Consider the following 18,767-nt stretch of genomic DNA (forward strand, 5'->3'; position numbering starts at 1 on the left):
GCCTGTAATTTTCATCATAGGTACACGTCAACTATGACAGACAAAATGAGATTTTTTTTCTCCAGAAAATCACATTGTAGGATTTTTAATGAATTTATTTGCAAATTATGGTGGAAAATAAGTATTTGGTCAATAACAAAAGTTTCTCAATACTTTGTTATATACCCTTTGTTGGCAATGACACAGGTCAAACGTTTTCTGTAAGTCTTCACAAGGTTTTCACACACTGTTGCTGGTATTTTGGCCCATTCCTCCATGCAGATCTCCTCTAGAGCAGTGATGTTTTGGGGCTGTCGCTGGGCAACACAGACTTTCAACTCCCTCCAAAGATTTTCTATGGGGTTGAGATCTGGAGACTGGCTAGGCCACTCCAGGACCTTGAAATGCTTCTTACGAAGCCACTCCTTCGTTGCCCGGGCGGTGTGTTTGGGATCATTGTCATGCTGAAAGACCCAGCCACGTTTCATCTTCAATGGCCCCATTCATTCTTTCCTTTACACGGATCAGTCGTCCTGGTCCCTTTGCAGAAAAACAGCCCCAAAGCATGATGTTTCCACCCCCATGCTTCACAGTAGGTATGGTGTTCTTTGGATGCAACTCAGCATTCTTTGTCCTCCAAACACGACGAGTTGAGTTTTTACCAAAAAGTTATATTTTGGTTTAACCTGACCATATGACATTCTCCCAATACTCTTCTGGATCATCCAAATGCACTCTAGCAAACTTCAGACAGGCCTGGACATGTACTGGCTTAAGCAGGGGGACACGTCTGGCACTGCAGGATTTGAGTCCCTGGCGGCGTAGTGTGTTACTGATGGTAGGCTTTGTTACTTTGGTCCCAGCTCTCTGCAGGTCATTCACTAGGTCCCCCCGTGTGGTTCTGGGATTTTTGCTCACCGTTCTTGTGATCATTTTGACCCCACGGGGTGAAATCTTGCGTGGAGCCCCAGATCGAGGGAGATTATCAGTGGTCTTTTATGTCTTCCATTTCCTAATAATTGCTCCCACAGTTGATTTCTTCAAACCAAGCTGCTTACCTATTGCAGATTCAGTCTTCCCAGCCTGGTGCAGGTCTACAATTTTGTTTCTGGTGTCCTTTGAGAGCTCTTTGGTCTTGGCCATAGTGCAGTTTGGAGTGTGACTGTTTGAGGTTGTGGACAGGTGTCTTTTATACTGATAACAAGTTCAAACAGGTGCCATTAATACATGTAACGAGTGGAGGACAGAGGAGCCTCTTAAAGAAGAAGTTACAGGTCTGTGAGAGCCAGAAATCTTGCTTGTTTCTAGGTGACCAAATACTTATTTTCCACCATAATTTGCAAATAAATTCATTAAAAATCCTACAATGCGATTTTCTGGATTTTTTTCCCTCAATTTGTCTGTCATAGTTGACGTGTACCTATGATGAAAATTACAGGCCTCTCTCATCTTTTTAAGTGGGAGAACTTGCACAATTGGTGGCTGACTAAATACTTTTTTTCCCCACTGTATATACATGTTGAATAGCTAGCTACCTCTCCCAGAAGGGTCTTTTCAATCCTTCCTTTCACCAGTCGGCCAAAGTCTGCATCATCGTCCACATCCAAGTGAGCGCTGATTATAGGTGTGCTGAAGGGAAGACAAAAGAAGCATTTTAGGTTTGTGCCATTCTGAAAAGAGTGGCATTTAAAATGGGTGCTGCTCAACGCTTGGCATTGTGTGAGGCAATTGGTTTGAGATTTAGCCTCTCTCGCTCTGCATCTCTCCCTCCGTTTCCCTCTCCCTCTCCCTCCGTTTCCCTCTCCCTCTCCCTCCGTTTCCCTCTACCTCTCCCTCCGTTTCCCTCTCTCTCTCCCTCCGTTTCCCTCTCTCTCTCCCTCCGTTTCCCTCTCTCTCTCCCTCCGTTTCCCTCTCTCTCTCCCTCCGTTTCCCCCTCTCTCTCCCTCCGTTTCCCTCTCTCTCTCCCTCCGTTTCCCTCTCTCTCTCCCTTCGTTTCCCTCTCTCTCTCCCTTCGTTTCCCTCTCTATCTCCCTCCGTTTCCCTCTCTCTCTCCCTCCGTTTTTCTCTCTCTCTCCCTCCGTTTCCCCCTCTCTCTCCCTCCGTTTCCCTCTCTCTCTCCCTCCGTTTCCCTCTCTCTCTCCCTCCTCTCCTAAGGTGTATTCTCATTCCTTCTCCAGGATTCTCTCTGAGCCGTGTGATTGGGACACGGAGCAGAATAACCCCCGGCGGACAGGGGGAACATTACGGTTGGGCACTGTGATTGGAAGATCATTTTTGTCTGTCTAGTCATGTGGAAGCAGACACCAATCAGAGCTAATGGAACACGGCGGTCCGCTCCGAAGGACCCCGGCTGCGTCCAAACAGCACCCTATTCCCTATATGGGGCTCTGGTCAAAAGTAGTGCACTATGTAAGGAATAGGATGCCATTCTGGACTTATTCCCGTTCAGGGAGACGAGGGAGGATTTGGCCGAAAACTATTTATCTTTCTGTTTTTAGGCATTACGCTTCAGGGTGAAACTGATTGAATCTGAACTTCTCCTAGTAACTTGTAACAATGATCAATCTACTATAACAGTCTGGAGAGAAAAGATAGAGGGTAACTTGTAATAATGAGCCTTCATGATCAATCTACTATAACAGTCTGGAGAGAAAAAGATAGAGGATTAAGAGAGACCTCTCCAAGTCCAGCTCTGACTCACATCTGATGTTGACTGACCATCCTAAACCAGGTCCATTCAAATCTGGACCCGGAAGCCAGTTCCACTGCTGATTTTCATTCTTCCTAGACTTGGGACACCAGGTGGGTACAATGAATCATCGTGTAGAACAGCAAACCAGCAGTACTCCGGACCTCCAGGCTCAGATCTGAATCCCCCTGTCCTAAGCCATTTTAAAAGGAGCTTTAATAAGGGCTTCGACTCCCACCCACCTGATGTTCTTGGATGCGTTGATGATCTCCTTGATGCGTGGGACCCCCAGGGTGATGTTCATGGAAGCCACCCCAGCAAAGTGGAAGGTTTTCAGGGTCATCTGGGTACCAGGCTCCCCAATGCTTTGGGCACAGAGGGCTCCTACTGCCGAGCCCGGCTCCATCTGAGCTCTAGGATGAATGGGCAAAGTGTTACCTAACGGGGGTTCAAACCTGGGTCGACCCGCTGAGCTAAAAGCCTAAGCATTAGCATGGGGAGCTAACAAACGTTTTCAGACAGATAGGATTGAGACATAGGATCAATGGGCATAGTGTGTCCTACCGGGGTTTGAACCCAGGTCTCCAAGATTCTCCTAGGCATTTGCTTGGGGATCGAACACAAGTCTTCCAAGTCTCAAGCAAGGTTACTTATCACTCAATTAAAACACAACCACCTGTGAGCAGTGATCACCACAGACACAACCACCTGTGAGCAGTGATCACCACAGACACAGTACCTCATGTACTTGTCCCTGCAGGTCTCCAGAAACTTCTCTAGCTGGCTGGGAGTGATGCGGTCCAACTGATACAGAACTTTGGGCTGAAACACAGACAGACAGACAGACAGAGAGAGAGAGACAGAGAGAGAGACAGAGACAGAGACAGAGAGAGAGAGAGAGAGAGACAGAGAGAGAGAGAGAGACAGAGAGAGAGAGAGAGAGAGAGAGACAGAGAGAGAGAGACAGAGACAGAGAGAGAGACAGAGAGAGAGTCAGAGAGAGACAGAGACAGAGAGAGAGAGAGAGAGAGAGAGAGAGAGAGAGAGAGAGAGAGAGAGAGAGAGTGAACAAGATAATTTACACTGATATAGTCTAATGGACTCAGATACAGAGAGAGAGAGGATTTACACTGAGATAGACAGGCCTGATGGAAACGGTAAATGTTTCGGTAAACTTTCCTTATGTCGATAAAACAAAATATGCTAGACAACGTGAGATGTTTTTCTGTCTGTAAAATTAATTATGCGAGACATTTTGGTGGAGATGATTTTATGCGCAAAAATTGATATAATAACCATCATATAGCAGTAAATTTGGAGTCACGCGATGACATGTTGTGTGGTCTCCCACTACGACTCAGGAAACCATGCAGTTTATTAGGCTACAGATGAAAATATGTTATGATGAACTTCACAGGGTGGTGAAATTTTTTATTTAACCTTTATTTAACCAGGTAAGCCACTTGAGAACAAGTTCTCATTTACAACTGCGACCTGGATAAAGCAAAGCAGTGCGATAAAAACAACACAGAGTTACATATGGGGTAAAAAAAACAAAGTCAAAAAATACAACAGAAAATATATATACAGTGTGTGCAAATGTAGCAAGTTATGGAGGTAAGGCAATAAATAGGCTATAGTGCAAAATAATTACAATTAGTATTAACACTGGAATGCTAGATGTGCAAGAGATTATGTGCAAATAGAGATAGTGGGGTGCAAAAGAGCAAAATAAATAACAATATAGGGATGAGGTAGTTGGGTGGGCTAATTTCAGATGGGCTGTGTACAGGTGCAGTGATCGGTAAGGTGCTCTGACAACTGATGCTTAAAGTTAGTGAGGGAGACAAGAGTCTCCAGCTTCAGAGATTTTTGCAATTCGTTCCAGTCATTGGCAGCAGAGAACTGGAAGGAATGGCGGCCAAAGGAGGTGTTGGCTTTGGGGATGACCAGTGAAATATACCTGCTGGAGCGCAGACTACGGGTGGGTGCTGCTATGGTGACCAATGAGCTAAGATAAGGCGGGGATTTGCCTAGCAGTGATTTATAGATGGCCTGGAGCCAGTGGGTTTGACGACGAACATGTAGTGAGGACCAGCCAACAAGAGCGTACAGGTCACAGTGGTGGGTAGTGTATGGGGCTTTGGAGACAAAACGGATGGCACTGTGATAGACTACATCCAATTTGCTGAGTAGAGTGTTGGAGGCTATTTTGTAAATGACATCGCCGAAGTCAAGGATCGGTAGGATAGTCAGTTTTACGAGGGCATGTTTGGCAGCATGAGTGAAGGAGGCTTTGTTGCGAAATAGGAAGCCGATTCTAGATTTAACTTTGGATTGGAGATTCTTAATGTGAGTCTGGAAGGAGAGTTTACAGTCTAACCAGACACCTAGGTATTTGTAGTTGTCCACATACTCTAGGTCAGACCCGTCGAGAGTAGTGATTCTAGTCGGGTGGGCGGGTGCCAGCAGCGTTCGATTGAAGAGCATGCATTTAGTTTTACTAGTGTTTAAGAGCAGTTGGAGGCTACTGAAGGAGTGTTGTATGGCATTGAAGCTCGTTTGGAGGTTTGTTAACACAGTGTCCAATGAAGGGCCAGATGTATACAAAATGGTGTCGTCTGCGTAGAGGTGGATCTGAGAGTCTTTTATACTGATAACAAGTTCAAACAGGTGCCATTAATACAGGTAACAAGTGGAGGACAGAGGAGCCTCTTAAAGAAGAAGTTACAGGTCTGTGAGAGCCAGAAATCTTACTTGTTTGTAGGTGACCAAATACTTATTTTCCACCATAATTTGCAAATAAATTCATTCAAAATCCTACAATGTGATTTTCTGGATTTTTTTTCTGTCATTTTGTCTGTCATAGTTGACGTGTACCTATGATGAAAATTACAGGCCTCTCTCATCTTTTTAAGTGGGAGAACTTGGACAATTGGTGGCTGACTAAATACTTTTTTTCCCCACTGTATGTCTGCAAAAGGTGGCTACTTTGATGATTCAAAAATGTAGATTACAATTTGTTAAACAAAACGATTCCATTATTTATTTTTTTGTCTCCAATTGTTTATTTGTTCTATGCTTTAATTTCAGAGTACATTAAGACATTAAAACTGTGTGAATTTCAATAAAAACTGGGAAAATGGAGGTGTTCTAAAACTTTTGACCGGTAGTGTATTTGAAAAAATCTTTCCAGCTCTCTCCCTTTCGATTAACCACTCATCGTTAAAGGGAAAAATGTAATGCTCTGATCCAGTGGAAACTTCATAAAATAGGCCTACCTGATTACTTCTTATCCCTTGCGCAAATATGATTTACAGGATTTATTTTTATTTCAAATCAGGATATTTGCAGGCTGCAATGTTTTCATTTGTTGGCTTTATGTAGGCTATTTTTACATAGTTGGCAATGGCAATATAAATTACGTTTTCGGTTTGTATCATTTTCATTTAGATTTGGATAGAATTTTGATTAACCACATGGCAATGACTTTGAGATACAAAGACGTTATTAAAAATGAAATAAAACTGTTCCACGAAAATGTGCATATCAAAACCATAACTGGCACGCAGATCGGAAGAAATTGTAAGAAATTGGCATTCCACATGAGAAAGGTTTCCGACTCCTCATGTAGCCTACAACCGGCAACTTCAGGATAGTAAAGCCAGAATCTGTGAAAGCCAGGCGGAGCGGGAGGAGGATGGTTGGGTCAGGTTAAGGTTTTTTCATTCTGGTTATCTTGATCTCTGGCTCCCTCTTGAGGCATTTGTGTCTTATGTCATCAAACTGCGCTTATAGCATTGGATAAGCTCAATGCATATATAGTTGATTTTATTAAAACACATAGGGTGTGTCTATATATGAAAAAATACATGTTTAAAAATGTTAACTAATCGATTGGTCGAAAGAAGAGGACTTTCGGTCTAAACAAGATCTTTTTTAGTCGGGGACAGCCCTAATTTACACTGAGGTAGTCTAAAGGTCAGATACAGAGAGCGAGAGAGAGGATTTACACTGAGATAGTCTAATGAACAGATACAGAGAGAGAGGATTTACACAGTCAAGTAAGGCAATGGCGTTTTTTTGTCCAAATTGTCCCGAAAAAGCTCTGACGGGGAAAATGTTTTTTGATTGAATAATTTTATGCAGTAAAAGTGCGGTGATCGGTTAAAATCGCGAGCCGTCATTTTGTAGTGTGGTGATTAGACAGTTTTATGTGGTAATATTGCACTGATCTTACTGTTTTATGCAATAACAGTGCAGTGATTGGTCATATTTGCAAGCGCACGCATAATATAAAGATAATTGCTAAATCCTGGAAGGACTGCTTGAAAAAGAGATGTCATTGTCAATGTGACTTGGTTAAATATAAAGGATAAAAAGGCCTACCTCTGTGGTGCCATTATCGTTGATGCCGTATTTGTCCCTGGTCTTCTTGATTTTCTCAGATGTAGCCTTGATGAACTTTTTGATCTCCTTTGGTTGGGAGAGAAGGAAAGCGAGAGATGGAGAGAGAGAGAGAGAGAGACATTTCAATAACGGCCATTATAAGATGTTCACTCCTGTTATGAGATTAAATTATTTCAATAACTTAATGTAACACTTTAGAAAACACCTTAACATTCTTTTCGAAAACCCAGTGCAAAATAAAAAAATAAAAAAAGACTACTGTTCATTCTCAGCAGGAAAAGCTGGTAGAAATGATGGTTGTAAACTGGTTGCAATGATTGTTGTAATGGTTGAAAAGTGGTTCTAAAGTAACGGTTGTAAAGCGGTTCTAAAGTGATGGTTGTAATGATTGTAAAGTGGTTCTAAAGGGATGGTTGTAATGGTTGTAAATTGATGGCTCCCTCTCTTTCTCCCTCTCTTTCCCCCTCTCTTTCCCCCTCTCCTCCTCCTCCTCTCTTTCCCCCTCTCTTTCTCCCTCTCTTTCTCCCTCTCCTCCTCCTCTTTCTCCCTCTTTTTCCCCCTCTCCTCCTCCTCTCTTTCCCCCTCTCCTCCTCCTCTCTTTCCCCCTCTTTCTCCCTCTCCTCTTTCTCCCTCTCCTCTTTCTCCCTCTCCTCCTCCTCTCTTTCCTCCTCTCTTTCCCCCTCTCCTCCTCCTCCTCTCTTTCCCCCCTCCTCCCTTTCCCCATCTCCTCCTCCTCTCTTTCCCCCTCTCCTCCTCCTCTCTTTCTCCCTCTCCTCTCTTTCCCCCTCTCTTTCTCCCTCTCCTCCTCCTCTCTTTCTCCCTCGCCTGCTCCTCTCTTTCCCCCTCTCTATGTCAGGTTGTGAAAGACAGACAGTAACATCACAGAACAGGAAACACTCATTCCATTTCACAGTGGATGCCTTCTACAATCCATTTATCAAACCTGCCAAAAACATTCTGTTGACGATGCAACTCTTACATGATTAGTAAAATACATTAAATCAACTGTGGATGCATTCTACAATAAATGTATTTAAAATATGTACAGCATTTCTGTGATCAAATCAAACCCCTACTACAATTCAACACTTGCATGATTAGTACTTTAATCCAAACATGAGTACACACATTGAAAAGCCAAAACTTTAGATTTGACCAACTGACTGAATGCAGTGTTCAAAATGGTGCTGTTGTCACGTGGTTAGTCTCACACCATTACCTAGACATGATGCACATTAGAAACTGTACCTCCATATACTTCTCTGAGCCAGTGTCTGTCAATGCCTTGACAAGGGGGACAAAGTAGACAGAACCCACAGAGCAAACTGCATCAATCTCATCACACGTTCATGAATCAACTCTGTGCGCGCGCGTTCACATTACTCATCATTAAAATATGGTAATAACTAGAAACAAAAAAATCTATAAACTAATGAATGAAAAGGTGATTATGCTGCTATCTTGAAATCAGTTAATTAACTTATAATGAGAGTTCTGGATGGGCCAATTCATTTCAAACCAGAAGTCGTCATAGCAGTCCTTGACTGTTTACATACAAGTTTATATACACAAAAGGGGAACATTCCAACAATAATGAGGTGACAATATTTCTCAGGCTTCTGTCGTCACCAACCAGTGTCAGAGCTCTCAGACCCTGAGCGTGTATGATGGAACATTGTTAACCTCTACCGGATCGGTGTCCCGTATACGGGACGGTTGAGCTAACGTGCGCTAATGTGATTAGCATGACTGTTGTAAGTAACAGCAACTGTAAGTAACTGTTGCAGAAAGCTTAAATTCTTGTTAATCTAACTACACTGTCCAATTTACAGTAGCTATTACAGTGAAAGAATACCATGCTATTGTTTGAGGAGAGTGCACAACAACAAAAAAACCTATCACGGCAACTGGTTTGATACATTCACCTCTGAATGTACTTACATTCAGTAATCTTGCTCTGATTTGTCATCCTAAGGGTCCCAAAGATGAAATGTAGCATGGTTTTGTTTGATAAAATCCATTTTTATATTCAAATGTAGGAACTTGGTTCTACAGTTTGAACCCCTGCTGTCTCTGGCTCCACTCCCACCCCGCCCGGCCATCTAGATGTGTGAAAGTTAGTGTATAAGCTAATGATCCATCATGTATAACATTCCTGGGAGTGTGTAAACTCACAAAAATGATATGGTAATACAAAATGTATGTTCTCTATAGTTATGTACTTGAAAATGTATCAATTGACCAATTCGGCACATTTGGGCAGACTTTATACAAAATAGTCCAGTATTGCAATGCTTCACTGGATAAATCTGAAACTTTGCACAAACACTGCGGCCATCTAGTGGCCACAATCTAATTTGTGCCTAAACTGCAATATTATATTGTGGCCTTTCGTTGCATTTCAAAGATGATGAAAAAAAAATGAAAAAAAAAAATACGCATGTTTTTTGGTTTGTATTATCTTTTACCAGATCTAATGTATTATATTCTCCTACATTAATTTCACAATTCCACAAACTTCAAAGTGTTTCCTTTCAAATGGTATCTAGAATATGCATATCCTTGCTTCAGGTCCTGAGCTACAGGCAGTTAGATTTGGGTATGTCATTATAGGCGAAAATTGAAAAAAAAGTGGGAGGTAACCCGTCTGCCTAGGGAGACTAATCACCAACAGACGTAATATGCTTTGAAATAACCCTCTGGACTACAGGGCATGTACTGATGAAGAAACAGCAACACTATATATGAAAACTTTCAGAACAACAGACATTATAAATGCCAATACATGTTTAGAGATGCTTTTAATGTTTAGAGAAGCATTTTTAATGTTAAAAGATGCATTTCTAGTCGCAGTACTCATGGTACAGGTCATTAAAGGAGGAATCCCGCTAGAGAACATGGCTGGGCGTCCCCTTTAGCATATGCATCAGATGCATATCAACCAGCAAGGTGCGCAAACATGCTTAATAAATAATTGCATGAAGAAATATTCGTCAAAATATATCAGAAATAAAAGATTACAAAGATTAGAGTCAACCTGTTTTTGATTTGTCATTATAGGGTATTGTGTGTAGATTGGTGAGGAAACTATTTAAGAATACGGCTGTAACGTAACACAATGTGGAAAAAGTAAAGGGGTCTGAATACTTTTCGAATGCACTGTATGCCTGCCCATATCATAACCCCAACACCACCATGGGGCACTCTGTTCACAACGTTGCCATCAGCAAACCACTCACCCACACGACGCCATACAAGTGGTTTGCGGTTGTGAGGCCGGTTGGATGTACTGCCAAATTCTCTAAAACGACGTTGGAGGCTCACTCAAAACTTGATACATCTTCTGCATTGTGTTGTGTGACAAAACTGCACAGTTTAGAGTGGCCTTTTATTGTCCCCAACACAAGGTACACCTGTGTAATGATCACGCTGTTTAATCAGCTTCTTGATATGCCACACCTGTCAGATGCATGGATCCTCTCGGCAAAAGAGAAATACTCACTAACAGGGATGTAAACAAATTTGTGCACAAAATTTGAGAGAAATAAGCTTTTTGTGCGTATGGAACATTTCTGGGATCTTTTATTTTAGCTCATGAAACATGGGACCAACGCTTTACATGTTGCGTTTATATTTTTGTTCAGTGTATATAGAAATCACCATGTTTTACCTGCATGTGACTGAAGGAGGATTTGATAAAGCAATGCTCCTTTCCCGCCATCTGTCAATTACAAGATCCGCCCATCTCCTCATGTACAATTTGACAACTGATATTGTCACTCAGATTGTCAATTTAATCTTGTCTATAGGCTAACTCTTATTATGTGTGAAATTAGTTTCGGTATAGTTTAGGTGCAGGCTGACTGCCAGTGTTTGTTTCCGGTATCAACTTGGATAGAGTCGAGGACATGTTTGCCATTATTTTAAAGGCCTACTGCAACACATAGCATGTTTTCGTTTTCCCTTACAATACATTTGTTTAGTAAAAGAGTTACAGTAAATAAAACAGTCCCGTAACAGCTTCTTTTTACAAAGTAAAACGTAAAAGAAAAATGGTACCAACCGGCAAGGCGTGCGGTCAAATTATTAACATGAGCGCCAACGCTGATAAATAGGCATAACACAAACTCATCATTACACTACTGTCTTTCTAAATTAAATCATCCTCTTCACCCTCATTACTCAGTTAGGCCTAATTTAAATTAGATTGTGAAGTAACTTGCACAATTATCGCTCATTCAATCCATTTGTCATAAAATACAAACATTTAGGAAAAGTCAGGGAAAGAGCAGGACATAGCTTTTTTTGGGGGGGGGGCAGATTTTTTAAATTTACAAAATCAAACGTCAGTGGCCGTTGTCCTATGGCGGTTCTAGTGTTAAAGGAGGAATCCTAGAGCACGGATGACAGCTCTGCTCAGGCAGCTAGCGTGTGTGATCGTTATTATGGAAGGTTCAGGTAAGCTAAGGCAGTCAAGTCTGGCAAATAGAGCTCAGAAGGTAAAATGGTAATATTGTCTTCAATTGCTTGCCTTGATGAATGATGGAGAGTCTCGGACCAGTGAGAGAGGTCAAACTAGATATATTATATTGGCAGTGAGAGGTCAAACTAGATCTATAATATTGGCAGTGAGAGGTCAAACTAGATCTATAATATTGGCAGTGAGAGGTCAAACTAGATCTATAATATTTGCAGTGAGAGAGGTCAAACTAGATCTATAATATATGGTAGTGAGTGAGGTCAAACTAGATATATTATATTTGGTAGTGAGTGAGATCAAACTAGATCTATAATATTTGCAGTGAGAGGTCAAACTAGATCTATAATATTTGGTAGTGGGAGAGGTCAAACTAGATCTATAATATTTGCAGTGAGAGAGGTCAAACTAGATCTATAATATTTGCAGTGAGAGAGGTCAAACTAGATCTATAATATTTGGTAGTGAAAGAGGTCAAACTAGATGTATAATATTTGGTAGTGAGAGAGGTCAAACTAGATGTATAATATTTGGTAGTGAGAGAGGTCAAACTAGATGTATAATATTTGAACGGTGGTTGAAGATCTGTTGTCGGCTGTGGCTGTTGATAGGCCTTATAGGTCTACCTCCTAAATGGTACCCTAGTCCCTATATAGAGCCCAACGGGCCCAGGTCAAAAGTAGTGCACCCCATAGGGAATAGGGTGCCATTTGGAACGTCACCTAGTCTCGGTCTATACGCCGGAGTGTAACTGCTGGTATTATTGGTTTGAATGAAGAAATCTGTCTTGACATTTGATTGGCTGTTGATGATTGATATAGGTCTATACGCTGGAACATTGCTGTTGATAATAGATCTAAAACCAATAACATAGTTTGGTCCCTACTCTCTACGGTATGTAGTGCACTACTTTAGACCAGGGCTCTGGTTAAAGTGCACTATGTAGGGAATAGGGTGCCATTTTGAACGCAGACATAGAAGAAGTCAAGCGGAAGTGGTAGTTTGTTATTTACCTCGAGGAAGCTGTCTCTGCAGCACTTGAAGTCACTCCTCTTCATGATGGACTCCGCTGTCAGGACCAACTCATTCTTACTAAGGGCTGGCTGCTCTGAACACGTATGGACAGACTGGGGGATGGAAGGATGGAGGAGGGATAGAGGGATGGAGGGAGGAGGGATAGAGGGATGGAGGGATAGAGGGAAGAGGGATAGAGGGAGGAGGGATAGAGGGATGGAGGGATGGAGGGATGGAGGGAGGGATGGAGGGATGGATAGAGGGATGGATAGAGGGATGGATAGAGGGAGGGATGGAGGGAGGAGGGATAGAAGGAGGAGGGATAGAGGGACGGAGGGAGGAGGGATAGAAGGAGGAGGGATAGAGGGAGGAGGGATAGAGGGATGGAGGGATGGAGGGAGGAGGGATAGAAGGATGAGGGATAGAGGGACGGAGGGAGGATGGATAGAAGGAGGAAGGATAGAGGGAGGAGGGATAGAAGGAGGAGGGATAGAGGGAGGAGGGATAGAAGGAGGAGGGATAGAAGGAGGAGGGATAGAAGGAGGAGGGATAGAGGGAGGAGGGATAGAAGGAGGAGGGATAGAGGGAGGAGGGATAGAAGGAGGAGGGATAGAGGGAGGAGGGATAGAAGGAGGAGGGATAGAGGGAGGAGGGATAGAAGGAGGAGGGATAGAGGGAGGGAGGGAGGGATAGAGGGAGGGAGGGAGGGAGGGATAGAGGGATGGAGGGATAGAAGGAGGAGGGATAGAGGGAGGAGGGATAGAAGGAGGAGGGATAGAGGGAGGAGGGATAGAAGGAGGAGGGATAGAAGGAGGAGGGATAGAAGGAGGAGGGATAGAGGGAGGAGGGATAGAGGGAGGAGGGATAGAAGGAGGAGGGATAGAGGGAGGAGGGATAGAAGGAGGAGGGATAGAGGGAGGAGGGATAGAAGGAGGAGGGATAGAGGGAGGAGGGATAGAAGGAGGAGGGATAGAGGGAGGGAGGGAGGGAGGGATAGAGGGAGGGAGGGATGGAGGGAGGGATGGAGGGATGGATAGAGGGAGGGATGGAGGGAGGAGGGATAGAAGGAGGAGGGATAGAGGGACGGAGGGAGGATGGATAGAAGGAGGAAGGATAGAGGGAGGAGGGATAGAGGGAGGAGGGATAGAAGGAGGAGGGATAGAGGGAGGAGGGATAGAAGGAGGAGGGATAGAAGGAGGAGGGATAGAAGGAGGAGGGATAGAGGGAGGAGGGATAGAAGGAGGAGGGATAGAGGGAGGAGGGATAGAAGGAGGAGGGATAGAGGGAGGAGGGATAGAAGGAGGAGGGATAGAGGGAGGAGGGATAGAAGGAGGAGGAATAGAGGGAGGGAGGGAGGGATAGAGGGATGGAGGGATAGAAGGAGGAGGGATAGAGGGAGGGAGGGAGGGAGGGATAGAGGGATGGAGGGAGGGAGGGAGGGAGGGAGGAGGGATAGAGGGAGGGAGGGAGGGAGGGAGGGAGGGAGGGAGGAGGGATAGAGGGAGGAGTGCGGATGTGTTATTAGTAATTGTGGGCGGGTGAACAAACAGCTGACCTGCACATCACTAACACATACATTGAGATGATGATATGTACTGTGGGTAAAATCTTATTTCACGGTCTTCAAATTCTGAAGTCTGGCATCTAAAGAAAATTCGAAGAAATACTCAAAGTTGTGTGTTGCCAAGCAGAAGTTAATTATAGCCCACTGTCTCAACATCTCTACCAGATGGCAGTTTGAAATGTGCATATGTTCTTGTTGCCAGTGACAACAGGTGAGGTCTAAGTGAATAATGTGTGTGTGTGAGCAACTGCATGTGTCTGTCCATGCATGTGTCTCTGTGTGCGTGTCTCTCTCTCTGTGTGTATGTCTCTGTGTGTGTAAGTGTGCCTCTATATGTGTGTGCCTCTGTGTGTGTGTGTGTCTGTGTGTGTCTCTCTCTCTGCGTCTCCCTCTCTCTCTGCGTCTCCCTCTCTCTCTGCGTCTCCCTCTCTCTCTGCGTCTCCCTCTCTCTCTGCGTCTCCCTCTCTCTCTGCGTCTCCCTCTCTCTCTGCGTCTCCCTCTCTCTCTGCGTCTCCCTCTCTCTCTGCGTCTCCCTCTCTCTCTGCGTCTCCCTCTCTCTGTGTGTGTGTGTGAGATTAAGTCTTGCCGCACATGTGTGTGACTCACCCGGATGTTGTCCAGAACTCTGTTGAACTCCAGCGGTTCATCTTTGCCCTCCATGGCGGCCGGGTCCAGGCCGTCCCCCCCGTAGATGAACTGGATGATGTCACCAGTGGAGCTCCGTACCGTCAGATCATACTGGGAACACAGGTCCTCCAACGACTTCACCAGACGCCTCTGTTGACACACAACACATCCACCACAGAAGAACAGATCAAAGGATGACTCAACAGATTGTTGTGCAACGGTGTGTGTGTGTATGTGTGTGACCACTCAACACCTTTCATCTTTCATCTGCTATGTGTCATTAGTCAGAGCTGTGGTGAGCTGTTCTGACCTGAACACATCAACAACATAACAACACTAACCCTAGGATATAACCCTGATCGCTACTCAAGAGGGAACCTGATAGATTTAGATTTGTTGGGAGCACACGTTGTTCCGGTTTTCTTTAATACAAGCAGAGGGGCTGTGCAGGGTACGGTGCAGCAGCCCAGAGGTGTGTGTGTGTGTGTGTGTGTGTGTTACCTGCATGTATCCGGTCTCTGCTGTTTTAACGGCGGTGTCCACCAAGCCCTCTCGACCAGCCATAGTGTGAAAGAAGAACTCTGTGGGAGTCAGGCCTGAATAAAAGCTGTCAGCCACAAAGCCTTTAGCTGCAGGGAGCTGTGACACACAGAGAGAGAGGTTACATCATTATAAAACACCCTGGATGTGTCCCAAATGGCACCCTATTCCCTATACTGTATAGTGCACTACTTTTGACTAGGGCTCACAGAGCCTTGGTCAAAAGTAGTGCACTAAGTAGGGAATAGCCCTCTGTAGCTCAGTTGGTAGAGCATGGCGTTTGCAACACCAGGGTTGTGGGTTCGATTCCCACTGGCGGGCCAGTATGAAAATGTATGCACTCACTAACTGTAAGTCGCTCTGGATAAGAGCGTCCGCTAAATTACTTTAAAAAATATTTTTTTTAAAATAGGGTGACATTTGGGATTCATACCCTGTTAGACAAAAATGAAACAGGGCGCTGACTGAGTCAGCTGGAGATGCTGTTTACTGCTAGGAAGGAAAACACACTCCTCAACCTTCCCATCCCCAGCTAGCCTGTAACCAAACCAGCCCTCATCTCTTCATGAATGAATCAACCCCATGCCCTGCGACTCTGGACAGATCTAATGGTGATTTCAGCTGGTTAATAAAAGGCGTTACGTGGTTCTCAGAGGATCTTACTTTAGAGTGCTTCTCAAAGTGTGGCAGCGAGCGGTTCTCAAAGCCGTCGGGTACTCGAGAGCCGCTTATAGCCTGCTGGCCCACACAGGCAATCATCTGGGAGATGTTGATGAAGGATCCTAGGAGGGAAAATGAAAGGGATGAAGAACTTAAGACCATTAGCATTACAGAATCACCACCTTAAACAAAAATCCCACACATTCTACAGTGTGGCGTCCCGCAGAGGAGGGGGAGACTTGTCGAGGCCTGGTGTCCGTGTCTGATCGGTGTAAACGTTTTGATCAAAACCCCTGGTCTGGCACCAAGTGGTGGAGAATGCGGGCATTTGACGTGGTTCAGATCAGGGTTGACGTTTAACGCAGCATCAGCATGGACGAGTTGATAGCTCAGTTCGTCCGGGTCCAACTACCGGTTCAGGAACGAACGCTGGAGGAACTGCGCCTACAAAATGTCCGCCTGGTTGAGGAAATCAGGAAGCTACAAGGAGGAACGCCAACCGAATCGCATCCAGACCAGTTTTAAATGAAGCTAACGGAGGACGACGTCATCGAAACCTACCCCTGAACGGTTGAACGGACAGCGCTCCGGGAAGGGTGGCCAAAAGCAAAGTGGGCGAGCCTGCTGGCACCGTTCCTGTCCGGAAATGCCAAAAAAGTGTATTATGACCTCAACGCCGAACTGGCGGCTAACTACGACGTCTCAAAACGGGAAAGATACTCAGCCGCTACGGATACAGACTGGCCCACCGGGCCCAACTGGTCCACGGCTGGAGGTTCGTGGCCGACGCCTCCCCCTCGAGCCCAGATGAGCGACCTACTGCGCATCACCAGGGCATGGCTCCTAACCGACGTATCCACCCTCTCCATCATAGACAAAGTGGTCATGGGATCGCTTCTTACGGGCGCTACCCGTATAACGATCGGACGGTGGAACATCAAGCCCCAGGAGAGGAAGGTCCAACGCGGTACGTGACTGGCCCGTTCCACGCACCAAGACACAGGTCAAGTCCTTCCTGGGGCTGGCGGGATCCTATAGCCGGTTTTCCCCCCCAACTTTTCGGCTATAGCCTCCCCCCCTCACCGATCTAACCAGGGCCCGCCTCCCGAAAACAGTGATATGGACGGACGAGACCGAAGCGGCGTTCAGGCGCCTGAAGGAAGCGCTGTGCTCCCCATCCGATTCTGGTAACGCACGATTTCCAGGTACCGATGTTGGTTCAGACGGACGCTTGCGACACGGGACTAGCGGCCGTCCTGTCCCAGTTACACGATGGGGAGGAACCTGGAGAGATGTTGATGACAGAGTCTACAGCAAGGGGGAAGAGACATAATGATGGAGAGATGTTGATGACAGAGTCTACAGCAGGGGGGAAGAGACATAATGATGGAGAGATGTTGATGACAGAGTCTACAGCAGGGGGAAGAGACATAATGATGGAGAGATGTTGATGACAGAGTCTACAGCAGGGGGGAAGAGACATAATGGAGGAGAGATGTTGATGACAGAGTCTACAGCAGGGGGAAGAGACATAATGGTAAAATGATTTAAGGGCATTACCATTTCAATTCCACTAATTTACTTACCTTAAACCAGGGGCAACTAGACTCAGGCACACGGCTGATTTTTGTCGGAGCGAATGGTCGTGGGGGCCGGAACATAATTATAATAATTTTGAACACTGCAAATTGACGACAACTAAGCCCCAAAATAATGTCATACCTTGATTACATTACTTTAAGGAATACCTGGGATAGGATAAAGTAATCCTTCTACCCCCCCTTAACCCACCCATAACAATTGTAAAGTGGTTGTCCCACTGGCTATCATAAGTTGAATGCACCAATTTGTAAGTCGCTCTGGATAAGAGCGTCTGCTAAATGACGTAAATGTAAAATGTACATCGAGACAAGATCAAGACTCTTTTTTCTTTATTCGTGGGAATTCTTGGGAACAGATTTCCTAAACTAAACTCATTTTTAGCTGAATTCCTGGTGATTTTACAGTCAATTTTTTTTACTAAAAACGTTCCGGGCCCGCGGTCCGCCTGATGCTGACCCCGTCCTTAAACCCATGGCCTGGTTTCCCGGACACAGACTAAACTTCTGAAATAGAAAAAGGAATATACATCCTACCATAAACAGATCATGAAAGAGCCTAAAAACATGGAAATAGGAAATAAGGCCATGTCTGTATTTGCATACAGGTCGGTCAGCTACAGGTCAGGTACTACCCATAATAACCCATCAAAACATACGTTAGAGTATAGCCTAGCTGTTTCCATGACAATGGCGCTCTAATGGCAAATCAAATCAGAGCGAATCAGGAAGTCTTAGTTGGAGTGAATAAGAACCACTTAGTCCTTATTATTAGAAGTGGGCACAGGCAGAGCTCCTGACATTTGATTAGTGTATGTGTGTGAGAGTGTGTGTGTGAGAGTATGTGGGTGTGTGTGTGTGTGTGTGTGAGTGAGAGTGTGTGTGGTAAAGGCAGCGTTTAATCCTCCGCGAATGGTTAGTTGACCTACCTTTGGATCCACACAGAGCCATAATCATAGGACTGGTTAGTTGACCTACCTTTGGATCCACACAGAGCCATAATCATAGGACTGGTTAGTTGACCCACCTTTGGATCCACACAGAGCCATAATCAGAGGACTGGTTAGTTGACCCACCTTTGGAGCCACACAGAGCCATAATCAGAGGACTGGTTAGTTGACCTACCTTTGGAGCCACACAGAGCCATAATCAGAGGACTGGTTAGTTGACCTACCTTTGGATCCACACAGAGCCATAATCAGAGGACTG

General features: G+C 44.8%; 1 protein-coding gene across 1 annotated transcript in view; it reads right to left on the bottom strand.

Moving 5' to 3' along the window:
* Nucleotides 1-18,767, bottom strand: part of polr3a (polymerase (RNA) III (DNA directed) polypeptide A) — a 56,603-nt gene that overhangs the window by 9,838 nt on the left and 27,998 nt on the right. The window contains exons 17-24 of the mRNA XM_084189067.1: nt 15,964-16,082; nt 15,262-15,399; nt 14,740-14,910; nt 12,569-12,682; nt 7,058-7,144; nt 3,408-3,490; nt 2,911-3,081; nt 1,515-1,608 (exon numbers count right to left, since the gene is read on the bottom strand). Of these exons, the coding sequence (XP_084045193.1) occupies nt 1,515-1,608; nt 2,911-3,081; nt 3,408-3,490; nt 7,058-7,144; nt 12,569-12,682; nt 14,740-14,910; nt 15,262-15,399; nt 15,964-16,082 (977 nt within the window). The remainder of the gene's footprint in view (nt 1-1,514; nt 1,609-2,910; nt 3,082-3,407; nt 3,491-7,057; nt 7,145-12,568; nt 12,683-14,739; nt 14,911-15,261; nt 15,400-15,963; nt 16,083-18,767) is intronic.

Source organism: Coregonus lavaretus (assembly GCF_964263955.1).
Source record: "Coregonus lavaretus genome assembly, contig: SUPER_36_unloc_1, whole genome shotgun sequence".
Lineage (NCBI taxonomy): Eukaryota > Metazoa > Chordata > Actinopteri > Salmoniformes > Salmonidae > Coregonus > Coregonus lavaretus.